The 20,542-nt window shown below is 40.4% G+C and overlaps 1 protein-coding gene across 20 annotated transcripts in view; it reads left to right on the top strand.

Annotated features, from left to right (window-relative positions):
- NRG1 (neuregulin 1) overlaps positions 1-20,542 on the top strand; it is a 473,787-nt gene that overhangs the window by 435,726 nt on the left and 17,519 nt on the right. For 15 of the 20 annotated variants that reach the window (XM_071801980.1, XM_071801982.1, XM_071801978.1 and 12 more), the window contains 2 exons: positions 8,784-8,913; positions 15,435-15,493. In XM_071801980.1, the coding sequence (XP_071658081.1) occupies positions 8,784-8,913; positions 15,435-15,493 (189 nt within the window). Of the gene's footprint in view, positions 1-8,783; positions 8,918-14,720; positions 14,789-15,434; positions 15,494-20,542 lie in introns of those variants that run through there. The other 5 variants (XM_071801973.1, XM_071801972.1, XM_065860443.2 and 2 more) reach the window with 3 other exon arrangements.

Consider the following 20,542-nt stretch of genomic DNA (forward strand, 5'->3'; position numbering starts at 1 on the left):
GGGAGTGGGGGGAAGGGACATGCCTTTACTGATTTTGGAGATGTGCTTCAAAATCAGTGAAAGCTTCTTTCATTCTGGAATTAGTAAACTCATGAATGTTTTTCACTGCAGACTATGCAAAAGGAGACAGAGTAATGCATGCCTAGGAATTCTGAACTGGACATTTAGAATAATTCAAGGAAAGGTCACAGACACAGCTTCCTTTTGCAAACTTACTTACCATGGCATATTTCAGTGGGCAAGCTTTGCTTTCAACAAGACTAAACACTTATGACACTGTGATGAAATCCATTCTGGTTCAGAAAAACTTTTTAAAGACAGAAAAAAAAAAAGTGACTACAAATTAAGCAGGTACTTGAGTGCTATTTTGAATTTGTATGTGCTTATATGCTCAGTTTTCAGTATGTTCTTGCTGAAATTTCCTGAAGTAGGGTTCCTGACAAGGATTATCATGTTGATTTTATATGAAATATCATTTGTAATAGAAAGCTTGTGTGCTTCCTTTTATAAGCTGCTGAATAGTCTTTATTATCCCCACATCTCTGCAAGCAGATTGTGATAAAGAAGTGAAGAGATTTTGCACTTATCCACAGAAGTATAATTGTATACTTGGAACTAATAACAAAAATCCTTCAGAGGAAAGAGGATCAAGAACAGATTTTGACTGATTGTGTTTTAATGAAATGGAACCATTTCAATACTCAATGTGATAAGGAAATATATATGTCAGTATCACTACACACCCCTCAAGGCAAACTGCATGGTACTAGGTGCAACTTGTAATACAATCCTCTGCCACAGGAACTCTCTGGAACAGTAAGACAGCACTGCTACCTGATCTGAAAGTAGCTGCAGTTGATGAGAGCTAGATTTTTTACTATAATTTATTTTAGTAATTGAAAATGGGTTACACCACTGGTAAACCACATGAACAACTTTCACAGAAAGCATCAGGCATGGACTGGAGAAGGGAATTAATCCAGATTTTGCATCCCAAAGCAGGGAAAGTACTGTAAGCACAGCTGTACTTGCTGCCTCAGAGAGCTTACTGCCAAGCCAAACCTGCAGCTGGATTTCAGCAGCTTTCAGGGCCCTAGACTGGTGTGAGGATTTGTCTCTGAACAGTTCCTTGCAGGACGGTGATCTGTCTTCATACTCTTCATAGTCTTTACGTGTTTGTCCTTTCAGTTCTGTCAACACTATTTTCCCCTTTTAAAAATCAAAAACCTTTTTTAAGTTGAAACTGTTGAGTACAGTTGTTTACTCTATGTGCAAATGATGCTGTTTGCATTAGTTCTCCGCTTTACTAGCTCAATTCCAGTCCTCCTGTGAGAAAGGACATTGGCAGCTAGGTGTCATGAATCATCTCTCCAGACTATAATGCAGCTGCAGCCAGTGCAATAGCCCCTTTCTCATGGATTAGACAGGGTCATGACACCAACAGGAAAACCTGACCTGCTTAGTCGTTTGGTGCAATCAGTTCTCCTAGAGTTGGTATCTATGCCCTGACATGTGCAGAAGATGGCTTCTCACCTGTGCAACAGCTGATTTCCCTTGTTTATGCAATGGTTCCCCTAGCTGGGCACTGATGGAGGAACTGTACTTTCTGGGCAGCTCTTGCTTCATGAAGCTTCACCTCCACTTTTAAGTCCACTTTACAGTTTTGAGGGCCTGGTCTGCTCCCTCACTGTTGGTCTTTCCCCAGCAAGGCAAAGTGACCTTTTGGAGCTCTGTGGAGACACACAGGAGTAAGGTCCACTGTGATGGAGTGCATCTTACTGAGTGTTATTACCGGTTGCATTGCATGGGCTCTACCCCTGTTATGAATGTCCAGCCCCCTGTTATTTACCTTACCTTGCTGCACAGCAAGTGTGGGAAAGAGCAGGGTGCAGTCTCTGAAGCAAGGTGAGACAGGAATACCTTCCTACAGTTTATTTGGCCAGCCAGGGTTCTCGACATGGTGGGATGTTCTCCACTGCACCAAAGGACTGTACAATGGATAAAGTTCACTGCGTTGTGGCAGTTGCATTCATCTGCTTATCTGTTGCCTGCTTTAATCTAAAACCTGTAAGTTTACAGACCCTCTCACCCATTCCTGGCACTTTCAAAGTTGTTTGAGAGTCCCTCAATCATAAAGACACTTCCTTATCTGGTTGTCAATGTAGCATTCCTGGGCTTAGACCTATTTTTCTTGCACTGATTCAGTCTATGCAGATTTCCTCTGCACCTCCTTTCTTTTCTTTTTTGCTGCCCCTCGCCACCACACAATTTTCCTCTTGGTACCCTCTGGCCTGTCTCTGCCTTGTGTTTTGTCATTTGTGTCTCCCTTCATCAGGTGGGGAAGGTTTTCTAAAGTCCTTTGCAGACCTTTTGTGAATGCTTATTGCATCACCCTAAAGTTAAAGATAGCATCTTTCATGGCAGTGGGAAAGCATGCCTTGTCTCAAAGCCCTGTTTCAACCTTGCAGACTTCCAAAACCCATTTTGACCTCCTTTTTCTGAAAACTCTAGTGCTTGCAAACAGTAATCGCATTTCCTCACTAGCAACCCATGAGCTGTGTGTGTCTCTGCCCATCTTTTCTCCCATCTCAAAGTTAAATGACGCAAACAAATATTGTTGCTGGTCAGGCTGTCTTTAGTATGTGTCACCTCTTGACCCTCTTTGGTGAGCCAGATGCTGTACAGGTCTTGCAGTCGCGCCTGCCAAGTGGGTCAGTCAGTTGGCCTATCAGGGAGGAAGTGATCGGGTGGTGCAGCAAGCTGAAGTGTCTGTCCTTTGTTTTTCTTTTTTTTTTTCTTTCCTTTGCTTTGCTAAGGTTGGATTCGTGAGGGGAAACTGCCACTGCATCCGTGTGGTAGGGGGAAGAGAGACACATTGCCTTGGTTCAGCAAGAGTTTATGTGCACTTAATCTTTTCTGAAGTTTCTATCTTGCTGACCCAGTGGCTTCCTGTTTCCTTCTTGCTGGTCCTGATCTTCATAGAGATAGTTCCAAACTGAGAAAGCACTGTCTTAGGGCCAGAGAGTAATTCCACTAAGTTGTAAGCGCTTAATTCCAGCTACTGGCAAAACAGCAGGCTCCTTAAATGGATGGTCCTAGGAATCTGCAATACCGCATATTCTGAAGACAAAGGCTGAAAAACCTTATAACTAGATTGAACAGCCTGTTTAGCGTATCACATCACCAAAGCAAAGTGAAAAAATCTGAGAAGCCCCATGAAATATGTTGTAAATGTCTCCTATAGAGATCTGGGATTTGTTTTTCTCTGAGGTTTATTTGTTGGTGTTGGTAGGTTTTTTTAAACCTTTGATATGTTCAAAGCTACAGGGGTGCAGTTTCAGTTCTGGAACCACTAAGTACGAAGGACATGAAACACATCCTTCTACACACCTGCTAAAATGGATATTCTTGTCTGTTTAGAAAGGGGTGGTTTTTGAGTTGGTCTCAAGTTTTGGCTTCTGTTCTCTTTGAAGGTACCCATATAGCTTTTGCTGCCCACAGTTATGCTGCAGCCAGCAGTTTTCCTCATCAGTGTGGTGCAGAAATGCCAAGGTTTTCTGCAGTCACAAGTACTTTGCAAGTCAGGCTCATCGGGGAAGTCAGAGTTGAAGAGGCTCAGTATTCAGTGGGAAGAAAATGTAGATGGTTTAACAGAGACGCAGAGGGATTGAGTGCTACAGCCAAGGTTAGGTGGGAAATCAATCTACCCTGCAGATCAGGGCTGGACATCTTTAAACTACCCATTAGCAAGTCAATTGGAAACTGCATTGTACTTTTAAATAAATTCACAAGCTTCAAGTAAGGGAATGTGAGACAGTAAAGCTGATTTTCTTCTGGGGGCACACACTTCACGACCTCAAACCTTACTTGTGTGCTTGTGTCTCCCCTTCCTTCTCCCCCTTTGTACCTCCGTCCCTCACTTCATCCAGGTCCCTTTCTCTTCTCTTGGTGTCAGCTGCAAGTCAGCTTTGCTCAAGCCTTAGTCTCAGAAAAAAGTGATAAACAGAAGTATTTGTTCTGTTCCTACCCAGTAATTTACTCTTTTTGTTTACAAGAGGAGACTGGAAAGGTGTCCACCTGCAGTTCAATAAGGCAGCATATTTACATCCCCTAAGTGGCCTTCCAGTGAGAATGGCAAACCTTTCTTTGTGCTGCAGCAGACACTTAACTCTCCATTGAGTCATAAGCCACCTAGTCACCTTGCACAACTTTTAGCATGTCCTCTGATTTTGCACCATCTTTGCAGAAACTCAATTCAAAGAGTCATGGACACTATTCTGTTTAGGTTGCAAAGCCCTTCCCTCTCAGTCTGTACTCAGAGATCACTTAAGGCTTCTCTCAGCAGTCTGCCTCTCCTGCACAGGGCCTGGGATTCCTGCTGCTCTAGCCACTGAACTTCAGAGGGGTTTTTGAAAGCAAGAGAGAAAAAGAAATTGCATTTTTCTGTGTCAGGACAAGAAAGGGTCAGAGATTCCCCAGGTAAGCTCCAAATGACATGAAACTGTGTCTGCTTGACATGAAATGATCCTAAGTTAGTTTTACAGCAGTAATTCACATTTTAGAGAGTAGTTTTGTAAGATGCAATAGCTCTTATTTTTCTTCTTGTGAATGGCTTCAGGCAGTTTCTGTAGATGGGAGCAGATCTCATTGTTTTTCAGTGCAGTGTGAATATTTGCATTAGTAAAGATTTTGTTCATACTGTCCATACTTGCTTTTTTAAGTGTGGATTCAGGGGTGGGGTGGGGGGAAGGTAGAGTATACAGTATTTTCAGATGTTATCTCATGCATGATAATTTCAAATTTCATTACAATATGTAATTTAGTCCTTTTGGTAAGCTAGGTGTTTAGCATAGGGCTCCAGTTTTTCTATCTTGTGCTTGTATAGCTGAAGAGAACATTACAAAAAATAAAGGAGGTATGGATTTTGAGTAGGTGAATAAAAAACACACACATATGTGGCCTACAGCTTACCACTACCGGTCATTCCCACTATACATACTCCAAGCCCATGTCTGCTAGAGATGTATGGAAAGGCAGCATTTTGGGGCTAGTTACAGACTGTGTGAAATGGGCATTGATGAACACCTGCTCCCAAACACCACATTTCTTCCATTATGTGGCTTTAAGTGAAACCCAAAACCATAGTTAGTGTTTCTTGTATTTAATTTGCAGAATAGACTTACAGTGCATACACTGAATACTGGTCATATGCCACAAAAGCTATGCATCTTTTGCAAAGAAAAATTGATATCACAGCTCACTGGAGACTTTTTTCCTCCCCTCCCCCCATGGGGTTACAAAGCTCAGGCAGATTGGGACTACAGTGCCAGTGCATAACTAATGTAGAAAACATGCTCACGCAAGATTTATACAACAGTTTTGAACATGTGATGCCAAAAACATGGGTATAGGCACTCCTCACAAATATGTGTAAAGCTCTTGTATAATGACATTTCTCTGAGAGTCACAGATTATTCCTATCCCTGGTAATCAGTTCAGAGCAATTGCTGCTATCCAACACTCTTTAACATCAGCTGGAAAATGTTACTTTGAAACTCCACAGCTTTTGTCTGAGCTGCTGCCTAAAGAAAAAACAGTATAAGCAAGATGATGAAAACAATTACAGACAGCTACAAGCCCACTTGCTACTCTATCTACCTTCATAATTCTATGTAAAACATTCCTTTAGCCAGCAGGGTAACAAAATTACTTTTTTGAAAGAAACACTGCAGAGAACACTGTCTTTTTCCCTTCCAAAAAATGCATTCACTTTCTGAGCTTGAGGATATCCTCAGAGTGCTTGTCTCACTTTCAGGTTGAAGTCTTTTAATAAGGTGAAAGGACACAGTGGTGGATGGGCTATGAGCAGGGATAAGCTTAATAGAGAGTTTACCAGTTAAGACTCACAAAGGCTTCAAAATATGTGTTACTGTATAGATGTGATTCCCTTACCCACACTTGTCACATCTTAGGTTTTGGTATACTGCAGCTTGTCATTTGGCTAATAATCCAGGATCCTTTCAAGCCCATGAAGAAGAAAAGGCTCTTCCACAAGGCAGATCTCCCCATCCTAAGATTCATGGCAAGGATGGTGGTCAGCCCACTGACATCAAGCATAGGTGACCCTTCACCACTGAGCTGATGGCAATCTGCTGGCCAGTCTTCTGTCAACATTGGTGCAAAATCCTGTTTGAACTTCTGCTAGCTGAAGGAGTGTCAGACTACTCTCAAAACATGACCCCTTTTCCTGCCTCTAGACAAGACATGAATTTATCCTGGTCTGAGAGGTTATAAATCATGCTTTGAGGGGCCAAGAGAAAGGCATGTGTTATTACGAGGAATTAGTACTCCATGTTTGCATTTCTTTAGCACTTAGAGACCCCGGTAAAGATCAGAATCTTGGGAGATCTGACACAATGCCAACAATGAGAAGCAGGAGGGAGCTTGAGTTTCAGAAGAGGTCACAGGAGGGCTTTTCCTGGCCTGCTGAAGAAGGGCACTCCATGCAAGCAAGGCATTATGGAGGAAAGAGAAAGAAACCATCATGCTGATGATTAATGGCAAAGGAAGGAACGGGTATGACACACGTTAACTGGACAAGCAGATGGGATTTTGATGGAGTAAAGGGTGGAACTTAAGTATCCCAGTCACTATCTCATGTCATATTGAAAAAAGATAGCTAAAGCCACTCTGAAAATGGTGCCAACCAAGGTGTCCCTTTCTCCGAAGTGGTGAGTGCTAAAAATGCAGTTTTACTTGGAAGATGATGGGAAACACATGAAAATCAAATGTGACAGGGACTATTCCATCCTTATTCTCAGAAAGAAGAACTCAAAATGTGTAACTGGTATCTGTTGATAGCCAGTCTGCTTAAAGCACTTTTTCTTTGGCTTCAATGTGTGCAGCAAATGGTGGAACATCACGCATCTCCTACTGTAAACATGCCGCTTGGGTGCCCTCCTGTTAGAAAAGCCTTTGCATATCAGATAACTTTAGTGTAGGTGCTTGCAGCTTTCTAGTCAACTTCAGTGGAATCAGTCAGTGGATAAAGCCATTGGTCCACCCCAGGGTAGAAGCTGTCTTTCAGAAACAAAAATATTGGGGTTTGTTCAGCACTACAACAAAATTTCTCACTTCTGTATGTCTGGAGATGGCTAAACAAAAACTTCACATTTACAGATGACAGTCAATTTGGCTAGTTGTAACCATTTTAAAATTAGATCCATATTCTCAAGAGTTTAAGCTTACTCTGCAGTCAGTGTAGGGAGATGGATACCATCAGAGGGGATGTTTATCCCACCCATTGTGGGGATAAGTTGAGCTGCTTTCTGTGAGCAATGGAGAGCGCCTTACAACTAAGCAATTCAGCTTTAGGCAGACAAAATCAAGTTAAATTAATAACTTGAGTTACTTGCCAGAGCTAAAGCCATAGCTAAAGCCCATCAGTGGCATGGTTCCTGAGCTCAGTAGTGACTGGTGTCCAGACTTCAAGCATGCATATCCGATTTTGATATAATTTAGAGCAAAACTTATCCAAACTAGGGGGCAATCAGAGATCATATTTTGGGTCTGCAGCTGCAGCCTAGCAGTTACATGCCTGACTTGGGCTTAACTCATCTCACAGGGGTGGTTTTGCAGGCACAGAGCAGTGTGAGAAGCTGAGGATGTAATATGGCCTCCTCCTCATTCCTATTGCTGTTAGGTAGCTTGGGGCAACCTCAGGTAGATTCACCGCACACTAGTAATTACTAGAAATGACTGCAATGGGGACTTCTTGAGCACAGTCTCTCCTACAGTACTGCTCCCTTTGGCCAGGGCACTGTAATTTGCTTGACAGACACTGCATGGGCAGATCCTGAGTCTGGGATTTCTCATCCTACCCTGGCAGCCTCCCTAAAGGTTGCTAACCAAATCATGCTTCTGCTTTCCCCATGTATTCCCTGAACACAGCAGGGAGTGGTGCAGGCACAGTGGTGCTTCCATTTAATAGCAATTTAGATACTTAATGGTGTCTAGTGGCGTTGTTGGCCCAAAACTGTTAATACTTCATGCAGATGAGTCCATCTTTACGTTGGTGTCTGGATCAATAAATCCTGTGGACACAAGAATGGCAGTTGTATGTGCACAGAAGGGATGATGCCTCTAGTCCCCTGTCCTCTCTCTCTCCCTCTCTCCTAACATAGTCAAAACAGAGCAACATCAGCTGTTGTTGTTGAGCAGGGGAAGAACCATTCAACATTCAGTCAGTCACTCTCTCCTCTGGGAAGAAGGCAGTGGCTGGACTGAGGGGTTCAGTCCCAAGGGATGGAATCAGCACAGGACCTCACACCCACTTCAAGGCAATGCCAGGAAGAAACCTCATCCAAGGTTTCATTTTATTGGACATTATATCAGCCATCTGTAATGACTCTCACACGCCAAAGTTACTTGAATGCAATTAATGCAATATAAATAACTGAACATAAATTACGCATTTTTAAATTAAATGTACATGAGTGTTGCGGAAATTTAAGGTCACTTGGTGGAGAGGGCTAGTGAAATTCTCCCTTCCTCCCAGGCTTGGTGTGTGGTAGCATATCTCTAGGGTTCAGATTTAAACTCCATTCCCTGTGTCAATGAACAAAATACAGGGTCAGGTAATTAGTTCTTGTAGCAACAGAGAGCTCAGAGGATTTACCAGGTCTTCCCTGGCCTTATTTCTTCCATCACAAAGAGGTACACTTGCCAGTCAGGAAGAAAAACTAAGCCATTCTGATCAGTATTTTCATTCTTGTCTTTTCCAGCCACTTCCACATCTACAACTGGGACAAGTCATCTCACAAAATGTGACATAAAGCAGAAAGCCTTCTGTGTAAATGGAGGAGAGTGTTACATGGTTAAAGACCTCCCAAACCCACCAAGATACCTGTGCAGGTAAGAAATGCAATTTGCTTACTTTGGTGGAGCCACCAGGTTCCAGAAATTCTTTTTCTTCAAAAGAGCGCTTGAACACAATTTCTTCTTCTGTACTTGAGGCATTAGATATTTATTCATTTTTAAGGAAGCGAAAATAACCTACCAAGAATGACCTCTGTCCACTATATGTGAGGCATAGCAGAGGCTAGCTGGGAAACCTTCCCATGTGATACTGGCACAGCAAGGCCCACTGATGTTTACATGGTATGAAGTAACAGAACTTGAGCCTTCTGTTAAAAATAATGGAACAGATACTAAAAACTAAACACACATCAAATAGCATAAAAAAAAAGGTACACGGATAACTGCATTGGATAAGTACCCTTTATACAGGAAAAACTGGTTATTTTTATTGTCTGCTGCAGTAACTGAACCCTTTCTGATGAGACCGGATTCACATCTGCAGTTTTTGCTGTTCTATTTAGTTTCATAAAAACCAATTAATGTCATGGTGATTGACGAAGGTTACTATTTTGTGTGAAGATCTTAATGCAGGAAGTCATGTAAGTATGACGTTAGCTTCAGAGTGTGCTTATGCACCTATCTCAAGTCCTGACCTGTGCTGTATCCAGCTCTTGCAATAGTCCATTGTGTTGGAGAACATCTGTGAGTAGCTACAGCACTGGAGTTCATCTCCTGCCTGGTAGTGCATCATGTAGCATTTGTCTCTGGAGCTAAACTAGTCACAGTAAATGTTTCTCTCTGGCTTGAGAAGGAACTCAGCATTTAAACCATGGGAAAATACCCTTGGGACTTAGCAGGACTGAAAGGAAAGAGGACAGTTTTGAGATGGTATTACTGGTTTTCAGACAGAGAAGAGACAGTGGTCAGTGAAAACTAATCTGCTGTTAGCTGCATAGATTTTCAATATCCTAGGATGAAAAATGAAATTACACTAATTGTAAAGATGGCTCTGGTGGGTAAGCTAGGTGAAGGTCTGTGGTGCTTTCATTAGGCCAGGAAGGCATTGACTGGTGTCTCTGTTGTTAACTTCAAAATAAAACAAACAAACAAAACCCCACAATGGTCTGTATTACTTGTGAGTTTTCTATTTTTGTAGAAGGATGATACCTACATTTTATGAGCTTTGTTTTGTTTTGTTTTTTCACAGATTGCTCTGTTGCTGAAAGTGATTAATATTTCATTGACTTTAGAATAATTTTTAGCTAAAGTGAATATGGAAAAGTTACTGGCTCTGGTGTGTTGGATTATTTTTCAAGAGAGAAAGATTTATGTTAAATTTACATGATCATTATACAGCAACAGTACAAAATGAGTGGTTTGCTATGACTCTCCAGGGCATGTACGAGAGCCTACTTGCCTGTTTCGACTTCGTATCCAAACACTGCTCAGAAAACTCCAGGGCATCAGAGCTGAGAATCTAGCAGACTTGCTAACAACTAGCATTTTCTTGACAGTTTCAGAGTATCCCATTTTCACTGGTATGGGGTCTTTTTTGAAAAAAACTCAGAGATCTGACTGTGATTGTTCTTCAGTGTTACAGATTAGCTGATATTTTTATTAAATGTCTTGGAGACACTTGAACAAAGTGGGGATCTTTTTCCCTTTTGTAGACAAGAAATAACTTTTAGTTCTGGGGCTGGAAGTGAAAGAAAAGGCAATTCCCAGATTTGGCAGATGTGCCTCTCTCTGGGTGGCCCAAGACCTTTTTGGAAAGAGCATCAGATCTGTAAAATCGGAGAGGGTGAGTCTCATTTACAGTAAGACAGTGAAAAAGTATTCTCACCTGAGGACAGTCAGGGCCACCGCTATTAATACAGCCACACAAGAAATAAAAGTGTGAGTACTTGAAAGTGGATGTACTGGGAAACTGAAGAGACAAAATACAGTTCTCTTCTTATTTCATTAAAAATATAGATGTCTACTTTTAATTCTAGTATTCCAGTGTTAATTAAAATAAGTATCTAAGCAGTACACATTGCCTTCATTGTTCTGAGAAAATAAACCTTCCCCCAGAACATGCCTTTGGAAGTAGAATGCTTGAAATATGGTACTTGCTCTTCATATTTCTGCCTCAGTAGCAAGTTCATATTTTTCCATATGGTCCATCTGTTAAGAGTGAAAACAAAATTTCTAAAGCATGAACCATATCATTCTAAATTGGTTGCATCCCCAGCCAAAAAAATATGACTCGGATTCACAACAACCATGGAATTTTCCAAGTGATAACTCTGGTTTTGTAACCTCCCTATTCTTTTAATAGAAAGGAAAAAAAAAAAAAGTTTTGTAAAATACATAGTGTGTGATCCAAATTGAATCCAATCTTGCTCTCACAGATACTGGTGTAAACTTTGAGCAAATTCCCTCCTTTCAAGAGGTAACCATGTGAAATACTATAGAAATCTGTGAAGACTCCGTAATGCATTGTACAGCTACATCTATGGTAGTATGCATGTTACGTGTATTTTAATTATCGCTCCAGACTCAAAGTCTCAAAATGCCTTTCATACTCAAAGTATGAAAGATGAAGAAGGAAGCTTTGAGAGTGCTTAAACAAACTAGTGTATAACATTTTCAGAAGCTTCATAGGAACATGAGTCACATCTTGAAAACATCTTAGATTTTGGAAGTCTGGACATTACTGTCTTCTTATGAGACTGAGGTTCCTAAGCCATTTCTGTTTATTTGGAAATGTGTTACCAGGTTCACTGAGAACAAAGAAATCCAATAGTTTCTTCCATAAATAAAAAATTAAGACCAGAATTCCTAGCATTTACTTCTTGCTTGAAGAAAAATCTATACAAATATAATATCTGTTACGCTTTTAGAGAGTTCTTTTGAAGTATCCTACCATGACGACATTGCTGGTCTGACTAATTGATTCCTTACTCACAGAGATCATCTTTTGTTGTTAGTGAAGAAAAGAATTTACAACTGAATTTCAATGGATGAAAATAATGTTTCTCTAATGGGAGGATGCTGCTTATTTTCTTAACAGCAAAAGAATGAATGACGTACTTTTAATGCTGTAGCCATTTTCTATATCCATCTTCATATAAGGGCCTTGGTGCAATAAAAATTGACAGAAGGTTCTTGAAAACAGCAGAAAGATGAAACTTATTTTCTATGATGCTAGCAAAAGTTCCAGAGATACACATTCAACAGGTAGGATGGAAATGCTAGTTCTGACTTAGGCTATGAAACGAACTACTAAATATGGACATCTACTGCACTTCCCATTAAACAAACAAACAAACAAACCCCAACAACAACAAAAACACCAAAACAAAACAAACAAACAAACAAAACAAAACAAAACAAAACACCACATTCTTCCTCAGTTCTGCTGCTGCCGAAAACCAGTTTGATTATATGCATTTAATGTTCTGAGAAGTGCCTTCTGAATGTTTCCATATACCGCTCTTTGCATCTACTGTGTGGAAAGAAAAAAAAACCCATCATTTGAGTATATGTGGTTTAGTATTTAGTATTAGTATTAGTATTAGTATTAGTATTAGTATTAGTATGCAGTAAATAAATAGTCCTAGAAGCTTTTTTTTAGGCAGAAAGGGAATTATAAGGCATCCACAATACAAACGTCTACTTGTTGCCTCGAGTTGCCCGATGCCAACTTTTTCTAGTGTCCTAAATTAAAATGGCATGTGGGTAATGAAGTATAAAAAACAAGCAAACAAAAAACAGCAGAGTCTACAGTAAACAACCTGCACTGCATATCTGAGCAGTAAAATGCCTTTAGCATGTACATATAATCATAAGCGGACAGGTTCATCTTGGCTGTCATCTCAGCTGGCCCACCCTCGGACCTCTTCTCAGTGGCAGGTGCTGCAGTCCCTTCCGTGACAATGGTTTCAGAGTGAGTATAAACACACCTGAACTGTTTTCAGTGTCATCTCAACAGGGCTGGCCATGCTTGGATTGGAAGCATTGTCTACACCAGTGCTCAAGTTGTTTTTGTCACTGCCACAGCTGCAGCACCATCTGGCAACAGGCACAGCTGGAGTAAGCAACCACCAGCAGCTAGGGACAGGAACAAAGCTTGAGGCTTTTAATTAGCAGCATGGTCATTTGGGTTGTGTAGTGCTGAGCCTGATGATCAAGATGTCCCTGTGAAGTGAAAGCCAATGCAGGTGTGAATGGCAGCTTTCCAGGGACCGGTATTTAACAAGATCACCATACTGCAAAGTAAAACTGAAACTGGGGTGCGGGAGTGGGGTAAACATTTTTACTGTCACTCAGTAACACAGATCAAAATGCCTTCTTATCACAGGTATTTTACCTTCCATCAAAAATGCAAAAAGTCTTCTGTCATGCCCAGCAATATCACCTTTTCATGACAGTTATCCTTGTTTAATTTTTCTCAGCTCAGTATATCTGTGGAGACTGGGATATCTCCACACTGGGTACTTGTCAAAAGATGTGAACTTAACTCTGAAGAACAAAAACTCTCTTCCTTAATAAACAAATATATCATTACAGCAAATAAGCTCCAGAGAATCTTCAAAATATACCTTTATTATACAAAAATAATTCCTGTGTCGTTTATTTGAACAAGATACTAGTGTTTCTGCCTGCCACTGCTCCTCTGCCAAAGTCATTTTCTGGAAGTCCTACTTGCACAAGGGCAGCATCTCTGATAACTCTTAGGGCTAGAGCCAATTGTGGAAGAGTAAAATTTAAAAAATCGGGACAGCTTTCAATGTGTATGACACTTGGATCAACAGAAGAGCTGGAGGATTGTTCTGAACAATGTGCATTTGCAAGTAAGAAGTCTCTTTGACCCTGATGAGTAAATGATGAAGCAGTCTGAAAGGAGGCTAGTGCCAGATTGGCAGCAAGAGCAAAAGAGGGGGAGATTCTTTCACCATAGTAAACTCAAGGAACACAAGTGAGATGTATTCAAGGAAGCAGATATCAGGTAATTTCAGGTTACACGCTGAGCAAGAGTGGATAGAAAAAGGAGGAAACGATTAAAATCTGAAGATGCTATTGTGATGGACAGTCACACCTGAGATCTGCCCCAAAATGAAGAATAAAGGTGAAAGAAGAATTGACAGCAGCAGAAGACAGGCAAAGCACAGAAGAGAAATTCCTTCACTATGACCAAGGTGAAAGTTGCACTGAAGCTTTCCACAGAAGACCGTATGAACTGAAAGGCCGGACAGCTGTGGGGCTTCAAATTTTGAGAGCATCTCTGCCCTCTCATCTTATTGGCAGGACGGACTATTTTTTCTTTTGTCAGCCTGTTGAATATACTTTCTGACTTTGAGTTTGTCTTCATACTTTTTGGAATTTTTTTTTGGCTTTTCTGTGATTGCTGTTTTAACTATTCCCCTTCAAAGGAAATTACTGGAAGACACAACATGCCACTACAGAAGTAGGGAAATCATAGTGTTTTCATAGATCTTATGTGACTGGTGAAAGCAACAGTGTAAATTGCTGTTGTACACTTCATTGCAAATTTTAAAAAAATCTGGTCTTTTCATGAGGTGGAACAAGCAATGAGCCGATATACATTTTTCTAGCCCCAATTCTTCTTTCATTTTCAAAACAGACAAGCAAAAAGATTTCCTAGATTTTTTTTCTCTGATGAATTTTTGCTGTAAGTTTTGCAAAGCATTATCTTCTGCAAAGGTTACACTTCCTTGCCTCTTTTCTGATTGTTTTTCACTAACACCTAACCAGGAGGTCACTTAATGCGCTCCCATGTCCATAGGCCAGCAGATGTCAGTCTGTTAGTGCAGTGGTTTTGGTGTACTATTGCTCATCACATTTTTGCCCTTTAGGTGCCAACCTGGATTCACTGGAGCAAGATGTACTGAAACTCTGCCCATGAAAATCCAAAACCAAGAAAGTATGTTAAAATAATCTGAATTTTGCTTTCTTCCCCAACTACAGCAACAAAATCAATAGTACTTGGTGTTTTCACAGTTCAGCTGGAACCGGCCTGTTTATGCACTAATTTATGACCTCATTCTCTAAAGTAAAATCTGTACACCATGGCATTATTAACCTACAAAATGTTTCTCATTTGTATGATTTTTGATCTTTCCATCCGTTCACAGATGCGCTTGTATTGCACACACAGGCAACTTTCTTATTTGGGAGACGCCTGTAAAGTGCAAACCTAAAAGAGCAAACTCATGGAGATGAGTGATGTACAAATCTTGTGACCTCACTGCCTTGTGGAAAGGACATCCTAAAAGCAGTTGGGGATTTTGAATGGTGATTTTCCGTCTCACATCTTGAAACACACTTTGATCTGGACTGGTTTGGTTTTGGCTGGTTTTTCAGGGAGGGATTTCTTTTCATTGCCACAGAGCAAATTAGTTGCTCTCAACATCTTGAGCCATTTTGACACACTAAACCGAGATTCAGTTTCTGAAAGTGAACTCACCAAGTCATATCAGTTCACACTGAAGGAGCTTCTTTCATATATTCACCTCTTCTCTTTTCTCTGTTTTTTCTCTACCATTTTTTTTGTTTGTTTTTCCTCTCAGGTGCCCAAATGAATTTACTGGTGATCGCTGCCAAAACTACGTAATGGCCAGCTTCTACAGTACGTCCACTACCTTTCTGTCTGTGCCGCAGTAGAAGCATGCTCAGTCGGTGCTGCTTTCTTGTCGCTATGTCTTTCCTCTGATTTTTTTTTTTTTTTTAAATCTGTAACTAGATTTGTTGCCTAAGGCCTAATACTGATTGTCTCTGCCTGTTGCATGAAAATGATAACAAAAAGCAATTGTAATACGCTCCTGGATTGTTTGGCATTGAGGTTATGGGGAAATGCAAGACGTAGGAACACTGTGAAATTAACACTGAATGGTGTGGTATGGACACCCCACTTACATCAAGCAGTAAAAGTGCAAAAATGACATTTTGAAAGTCTCATGTTTTATTTGCCGCAGAAAGCTTATTAGTTTCTATACAGGGTAGTACTCACCAAACAAAGTGACAGGTAACTAATCCTCTAATTTACATATGAGATTTGTATTCAGACCTACAAGTTAAAGGTAACTGACCCACTTACATGGTTTTTAATGAGCTCATGCAAAACACATTCAAAGTGTTCTTCTTCCTCATTGTCCAATTTTCAGGGGAAAGAGCACAGAAAGAAAGAGAACGGGCGGGGAGACACAGCATAAACAATGGGATCTGACATGTTTATTTGTGGGTAACAGGTGCAAGAGATCAGTATTTCAGAGCAGGATTAGTTGGCCAAAGACACACAAACACAGAGGACTCTGTCAGACTGCTGGTAGAATCAGTACTGCAGTCACGTATCTTATGAGCTTTCCCATGGAGGAACAGATTAATTATTATTACTTGTCAGGGAGGAAACATAAATTACAGTTAATATTTATCCTCTCTCATTAACTATAGCAAAGGTAACATACAAGAAAATTGCTTAGATGTTACATTTTAAAGAATGTGTACTGTTCATCATTAATTGTTGTTGGCATCAGAATGTACTGTGATCTAAGAGCAGTATTACAGTAACAATTTTTTTGATGGCTTATTTGCCAGCACAGGAAGATTTCAGAGACTATAGGCTAGCTTAATATGATTTCCATTAGAGTATAGGATAAAAAACTGTTAGTATGTGCTGGACATTTTGGAGCCTGAAGAGATGCATAGGTTTTCTCCTATACTGATGGATGAAACATGTCCATACATAATTCATACTGCCCATCATGGAAGCAATCCTTGTAAATCCCAAGGGTGCTGACTGGAGACGAAACCTTCTAGTGTTCAAGTGTATATTTTATGCCCTGTTTTAAAAGCTGTATTAGTGTGAGTTATTTTTACATGCCTCTGGTAACTATGGATTTGAAAAATTTTACACTGTTACAGTGTTTAAGTTTACCAAATGTTAGATTTAAGTGGCCTTTTCTGTGTATTGTGGTGTAAAGTGTGGTTGAGGTTTTCTGATCTTAGGAGAATCATTTAAAAGGAGGTGGTGTAAAAACACAGGATCCATTGTTTGCTGCTGAATTTACCCTGCAAACTATTGAAGAACTGTATGCTGATCATAAATCCATTTTCCTGCCTAGGAAAAAAAAAAAAAAAAAAAAGTTTGGTTGGATTTTCTTAGTTTTCCAGTTTCCTAACTCTGGTTGGGATTTTTAAAGAAATCTTTGGGCAGTAGACACCAAGCTGAGATTTTCTGAAGTTGCCTCTGTGGAAAAGACATAGATGTCCTTGCCTCGCTGAAAGAGTTATGCTCAGCTGCAAGTACTTCAGTTGGTCGAGCCCCCCTCTCCTTGAAATGCACTGGCAGGAGAGCACACCACTCCCAATCTCAGGCTACTCTGAGAGACTCAGGCAATGTCTGAGACTCTGGCACTTCTGCCTACCCTGCATCTGCAGTATAATGTCAGGTTTCTCTAAACTGCCACCAATCTTAAAATGACACTTTTGGAAAGGGTCCAGCAGGGGTACAAAAAAAATCAGTGGCGAAGCACTTATGTGACTTTTTATTATGACATCCAACGCAGATCAGAGCATACCATTAAAAAGGAGACTTAGAATGACTTCAGGAAAACATGGCTTTTGGGCCTTAAAGCCAAAATCATATTTTGCACCAAGTGTTGCAGGTGATTAACTTATCTCTGTAAATGAAGGTTTTGAAAAGTACAGAGCAAATTGGGATGTTAAACAGCATAAGTAACAGTAGGAAACAAAAGTATACATGTGAACTATACAGCGCTATCTAATTTTACTTGCTTTCAGAAGGGTCTTTTTTCGTTTGGAAAGAAAGGGTCAATGGGGTTCATGCCAAGTGTGCCTACTGATGAGCTGGTACTATCTTAAGGCTCTGTATTTGGCTGTTGACAAAAAGTTAGAGTCGTGAGTCTGAGTTGGCATTCATAAGACTACTGAAGCTACGTCCTTTGCTGAGGGCCTTTTGCATGATAAAAATAAGGCAAATGCTCAGCATTCTGGAGATCTCTTGTCCCAACAGAGTAGAAGGCTAATTGGCTTATCTTGACAGTGGTTTGGTTAGCCCTGGGGGATTCAGTGATCATGGTGCACTAGCAATAAAATTAAAAGGAACACACAAAATTAAGTAGATTTACATTTTAACAAAAGTTATTCCATAGAAATGTATTTCCTCTTTGTCAGTGGAAACATGAGCAGTGTAACTGGGAGTGGATGTGAGACTGCTGAAAAACACATGTTTAGGATGACTGTCCCTGCAAACACACCAAACCATAGGACAGCACTTTGTAGCTGAGAGGTGATGGCTGTTAGATTCCCCACTGCCACAGTTATCTCCAGCACTGCAGCTATGCCATTTTTCCCCTTCAAATGGTGCTTACCACTACTGCAGACCAAGGCAAACTAAAGAACAAATGGTGCTAGTTTTTTTTTCATCTCTGGAGACTGACCGGCAGACCCTGTAATGTCCCTTCCTTGAGCATCCCAGTCACAGCTTCTACCAGGTGTGTTCCCCAATACCCTGGCTTCTTATTGCAGTGGTGTTGACTTTGAAGTTCATGGTCCACTGTTTATCCATAAGACACCAGCAGATGGTCCACAAAAGTATTGCAAAAATACATCTGTTCCATGCAGATACATTTGCTGCATTTGGTTGTTCACACATCCACACCCTGGAAAGGCAAGGAAGCAAGGCAAATGTAGGAAAATAAAAGTTATGAATTAACATTAAAAATTTTGGCTAATTTTTTATGTGGCTATGTATGACAACTCTTATAGCAACATTGTGCAGAATATTCCATCCTTGGAATAAAAAGCTCTGATGGAGCCTTGGATTAGGAGAAGGTTGAGGAAACTTCTTTAAGGCATAATCACATATAAACTCTTTTTCTTCCTGAAAGCCCCAGATGGGCTAAGGACCGTACCCAAAGGGCCAGTTGACATGCTTACTTCACTACAGTTACGTATGTATTGTGAACTTACTTCACTACGGTTACGTATGTATTGTGAACATAGAACAATTTGTGGGGCATACTGTGAGCTGTCTCAGGCATTAATTGAATGTAGACCCTGCCTTCCTCAAGGCAAGTGTTTCAGGAAGGGACAGCAGTTTAAACTGTGTCCATTTCAGCTCTGCCATCCTTGATGACCAAGAGAGATAGTATCAAGAGAGGCAGAGGGAAATTTCTGTTTGGATGGCAGCCTCTGCCTCATATTGACAAGATAAGCCTGGCTGAGAAATTAAAGGGTTCAGGAGCTGAATAAAGCTATGATATTCTAGAGGGATGACCAAAACTGCTGTGTCACTCTGTAATTACCTCGATTTTTCATTCTTTCCATATATACTACAAATCTTCAAAAGTCAATTTTTCAGCAATTCTACTAGATCAATATTTCTCAGTTTTTATTTATTTCTCAAGTGTTCACATCCATATGAGGGTATTAGACAATCTTCCCTGAAATTTTCATTTTCTAAAGCCTTTCAGCACCTTGAATTGTACTCTTTTATGTGCTGAGATGAAGACTCCTTAATGATATAGAGAGATTTAAAAATTTTCATTGTCCATCTCCTGCTCAAGGTTAAAGAAGACAGTTTTTCACTATAAACTGATAATTTAATGCCTATTAAATGCTAAGATTCCTATGATAGAATACCCTATATTAAGTAAGGACATTTTCTATACATATGAGACTCAAATCAGTTGTAGGATAATACTTCTACAGGAGCCATAAGAATTAGCATCCCAAGTTCAAGGTTGATATAACAGCCTGAGTACCACTGAAATAAACAAAGATTTAGCATCCAAAGTGGATCCAAAGCCTCATAAAGAGACACAGCATCCCAGCCCCTCAAGGAGAACTGGCCAACTTGTAGACATTCTGCTCTGTGAGAGTTTGGGGGTTTTTAGTTTGTTTCCGATTCAAATTACACGAAAAATAAACTTTTTTAGAATTTCTCATTACCCGCATAAGACAATAAGAAAACTAAACAATGACTTAAGAAACATGGCACCTTGATGCTTCAAAGGTGCAATCAGTCTCCCTGGACCTCTCTACTGCTGCATGCAGTTGATCCAAATGAGTCCTTCCCTTGCAAGTTCTCCATGTGCACTTGCAACTGTGCTCACACCTCACTAGGCAGCACCACGTTCCAGGGCTCCCACCCACATAACCCTGTAGAGTAGCCACCCCAAAATCTTGAGTGCCCAGCTGCCGTATCACATCACTTATGAACAGAGCACGTGGTCCTGGAGGACCTTTTTCTAGCATTTTGTGGTATCATACTCCTGTTCTGTAGACCCTGGACCCCAGCATGCTACAATATATCCAATGAGTTGTAGTTGTAAGTCACTTTTTGGAAAAAAAATCTGCTTCCCACTCATTTTTTCTTTCAATACTGCCCCCACAAAAATCATATCCAGAATGAAAACCAGGTTGTTATAAATGATTAAATGTATTTCTGCTTAGAGCATCTGGATAAATATTCAATGGAACCACATTGAATGTAAAACATATGCAATAATATTAGGTTAAATAGGAGAAGATCAAAAATGATAACGTGTTTATAAAATGAGAAGCATTGGGATATTCTGCTTTCTTTTAATCAGGCCTAGGGAATGTAGCTGGGAATACCAAAGATAAATTAGAGCTACATGACATCTAGGTTTGA

This window comes from Patagioenas fasciata, chromosome Z, assembly GCF_037038585.1.
Source record: "Patagioenas fasciata isolate bPatFas1 chromosome Z, bPatFas1.hap1, whole genome shotgun sequence".
Taxonomy (NCBI): domain Eukaryota; kingdom Metazoa; phylum Chordata; class Aves; order Columbiformes; family Columbidae; genus Patagioenas; species Patagioenas fasciata.